This window comes from Poecilia reticulata, unplaced genomic scaffold, assembly GCF_000633615.1.
Source record: "Poecilia reticulata strain Guanapo unplaced genomic scaffold, Guppy_female_1.0+MT scaffold_224, whole genome shotgun sequence".
Classification (NCBI taxonomy): domain Eukaryota; kingdom Metazoa; phylum Chordata; class Actinopteri; order Cyprinodontiformes; family Poeciliidae; genus Poecilia; species Poecilia reticulata.
In genome coordinates this window covers 196649-200102 of record NW_007615025.1, presented here as the reverse complement: position 1 = coordinate 200102, position 3454 = coordinate 196649, and the positions used below count along the sequence as shown (strand labels likewise).

The 3454-nt window shown below is 50.6% G+C and overlaps 1 protein-coding gene across 1 annotated transcript in view; it reads right to left on the bottom strand.

Annotated features, from left to right (window-relative positions):
- Positions 1 to 6: 6 nt before the first annotated feature.
- Positions 7 to 3454, bottom strand: part of LOC103460296 (uncharacterized) — an 8009-nt gene continuing 4561 nt past the window's right edge. Inside the window, exons 3-6 of the mRNA XM_008402400.2 lie at positions 2820 to 3002; positions 2424 to 2441; positions 979 to 1341; positions 7 to 851 (exon numbers count right to left, since the gene is read on the bottom strand). Coding sequence (XP_008400622.2) covers positions 616 to 851; positions 979 to 1341; positions 2424 to 2441; positions 2820 to 3002 — 800 coding nt within the window. The 3' untranslated portion in view covers positions 7 to 615. The remainder of the gene's footprint in view (positions 852 to 978; positions 1342 to 2423; positions 2442 to 2819; positions 3003 to 3454) is intronic.

Below are 3454 nucleotides of genomic sequence, written 5' to 3'. Positions count from 1 at the left end.
TTGTTAGCTCAGGTTAGCTCTGTTAGCTCAGATTAGCTTTGTTAGCTCAGGTTAGCTCAGGTTAGCTTTGTTAGCTCAGATTAGCTCTGTTAGCTAAGGTTAGCTCTGTTAGCTCCATCCCTACACTAACATATATTCCACATATATGTTAAGGTTGGATATTTTCCACAGGTTTCATGAACTGAAGCTGCTGTAAGCGGTTTTAACCGGTTCTGCTCCAGTCCACCACGACCAGAACCATCTTGGTGAGCAGATCCTGCAGGTTTTGAACAAGCGATGTGACTGATGACTGAGTGAACTGTAGATTTAAGTGACTGGATGAGTCAGAGCTGGTCGACTGCTAACGTCTCAGCCACAGCAGCGACAGGAGCGACTGCAGCACCAAGACGAGACGCAGCAGCAGCAGCTGCTGCAGCACAGTGACCGGCAGCAATGGACAGAGAAAAGGTCCAGCTGCTGTTGCTACGTCACCATCTTGTCCAAAAGGTTCTGCCTTGTTAAGCCTTAGCTAAAGCTAAATAAGTCACTCAGGAGCGTTTATGATCCTGAGGTGAGGGAAGTTCATGACGATTCATAAAAAACGATCATGACTGCAGCGATTCAGGTTGGGGAGAATCAGATCACCTGCTGCTGACCGTTAGGCTGATGATGCTCTGAACGACCCAACCTGTACTTTGACAAACCTGCAGGTTTCCTGAGAAAACAACCAATAATAATAATAATAATCAAAATGAAAAGAGCAATCACAAACACAGACACAATAACAAATGGAAGTGAATCGTATTCATCGGTCAGATCTCCGGTTCTTCCAGCCTCGTCCTCTTCATCCTGGTTTTGCTCCTCATCGGTTCCTGCAGGACAGACACCAGACTCAGCTCAGCTCAGAGGACACGAGGTCTTAAACCTGGGAGCAGCATCAGAATCTGGAATGATCCTCGTGTCTCAAACTGAATCTGTGGAGAACCTCCAGCGTCTGACCTGATGGATCCGCGGCTGGATCCTCCCCTGAGACCGTCAGGTTGACAAACGAGCGGCGCTCTCCATCATGGCCTCCCGATCTCCTGGTGATGATCACGCAGCGATACGTCCCTTCGTCCGTCCTACCGACGTCGTGCAGAACCACGGAGAAGTCGCCGTCCTCCAGGGAGCTCCTCAGGTCCACTCGGCCTCTGAAGGACTCGTGTTGGTACGACCCGTAAGAGCGGCCGTTACGGTAGAAGAACACGTGATCCGAGCCGAGGCCGTCTTTGGTCCAGGTGAACAGTTTGATTTCTTCATCTGACGGTCCGGGACAGTCCAGAGAGACGTTCTGTCCCAGCCTCACCGTCACCTCCTGCTGAGCTGGAAGAGCCAGAAAACAGAACCGGGTCAGAGGCAGAGCAGCTGCTGGTACCACAACATGACCCAAACCATGAACTGAAGACCCAGAGAACCGGGCCTGAGGGGAACCGGGTCAGAGGCAGAGCAGCTGCTGGTATCAGAACATGATCCAAACCATGAAATATACTGAAAACCCAGAGAACCGGGTCAGAGGGGAACCGGGCCTGAAGGGAACCGGGCCTGAGGAGAACCGGGCCTGAAGGGAACCGGGCCTGAAGGGAACCGGGCCTGAGGAGAACCGGGCCTGAGAAGAACCGGGCCTGAGGAGAACCGGGCCTGAGGAGAACCGGGCCTGAAGTGAACCGGGCCTGAGGGGAACTGGGCCTCAGAGGAACCGGGCCTGAGAAGAACCGGGCCTGAGGGGAACCGRGCCTGAAGGGAACCGGGCCTGAGGGGAACCGGGCCTCAGAGGAACCGGGCCTGAGGGGAACCGGGCCTGATTAGAACCGAGCCTGAAGGGAACCGGGCCTCAGATAAACCGGGTCTGAGGAGAACCGGGCCTGAAGGTTCTACAAACACTCATGACGCTGAACAGATTCCAGTGGGTTAAATCCGTCCGGATCCGTTTTGTCCTATTAACAGTTTCTGTCTGTAACTTTGTTCAACATCCAGTTTCTACATCATATTAGTAAAAATAGATGCGCAACACTTATTGCACATCAGCTATGATGACGTCACGATCATATAGCAGAACCAAAATGGCTGCATAAACAACAAACATGTTGGAGAACTTGAGTCAGAGTTCTGTTCATCAGAGGACGGGTCCAAACCCACAGAGCAGAACAAGTTCAGATCCTGAACTGCAAACAAAACCATGAATTGAACTGAGCAGGTTTCAACATGCGGAGCCTTCAGCTCATCTTTCATTCTCTTTACCGCAGGTTCAACGTTTCACTCCGATAAGATATTAAACTGTTTACGTGTTGCACAGCGCAACATCGGTCTTTTTATGCATGTTCACATCATTAACAGGCATTAAAAATATTAAAATAAACCAGGAAACCGATCGGAGCGGAGCGGATCCTCCCCGACACGCAGCTCACCGTGTGACGCTGGAGGAGCTGCAGAGAGGAGAGAGAGGAAAACACACAGGAGAGGCATTTTAAGAAGCTTCCAGAACCTGCAGACGGATCCTGGATGTTTTGATCTGGTTTGTTGTTATGGAGCAGAGAGGGGGGGTGGGGCAGAGAGAGAGAGAGGGGGTGGGGCAGAGCAAGATGGTGCCGTGTGCAAAGCCTCCAGCTCCAGATTCAGTCATTCAAAATGCCAGAAACCCAGCAGATCACATCAGATCATTTCATTTCATCCCGATCAATATTTGGACCGGAAACACTTTGGACCAGAGAGCTGATCCTATATGATCCACGGATCAGAATCTATTGAAGTATTTCTAACAAGAAGTGAAGATTAAACCCACAGAATATAAAAAACTAACTAACCAAAGTTGAACCAGCCGCTGAGCAGAAACGGAGCAGAAACTCTGCGGTCCAACACGTGTTGAGTCTCAGTCCGTCCATCTGCAGCATTTCTGGAGTTTCTGTTTCTTCTGCCTCCATCTGCAGCCGAGCAGCGGGAGGAGAATCCAAGAGCAGCGGGAGGAGAATCCAAGAGCTGCGGGATTTAAAGCCGCTGCAGCCCGAGGAGAGGCGACCGACCTGCGGAGGCCACCAGCCGCTCTGCAGTTTAACCTCCAGGCTCCGGACCCAGGAGTCTGGAAGATGAATGAATGAATGAGAGACAGAGAGAGAGAGAGAGAGAGAAAGAGAGGAAGAGAGAGAGAGAGAGAGAGAGACAGAGACCACCTGCGGAGGGTGAGAAGTGAATTTGTGTATGTGTGTGTGTAATATTCAATAAATAAATGTTTTGTTTTAATCCTTAATAATTCTAAAGTGTAAATGTTTAAGAATTTCAATAAAAATGATCTGCGGTAGGTGAAGGAGTTTGTCTCCTCCTGGTGGCGCATGAGCCGAACTGCAGGCTTCAGCTCCGCGTACAGTGCTGAAGGCCTGGACAATAAATGGAACCAAACCAGACTGACAGGTCAGACTGCTGAGGCTGGTCAGCAGTCTGACCT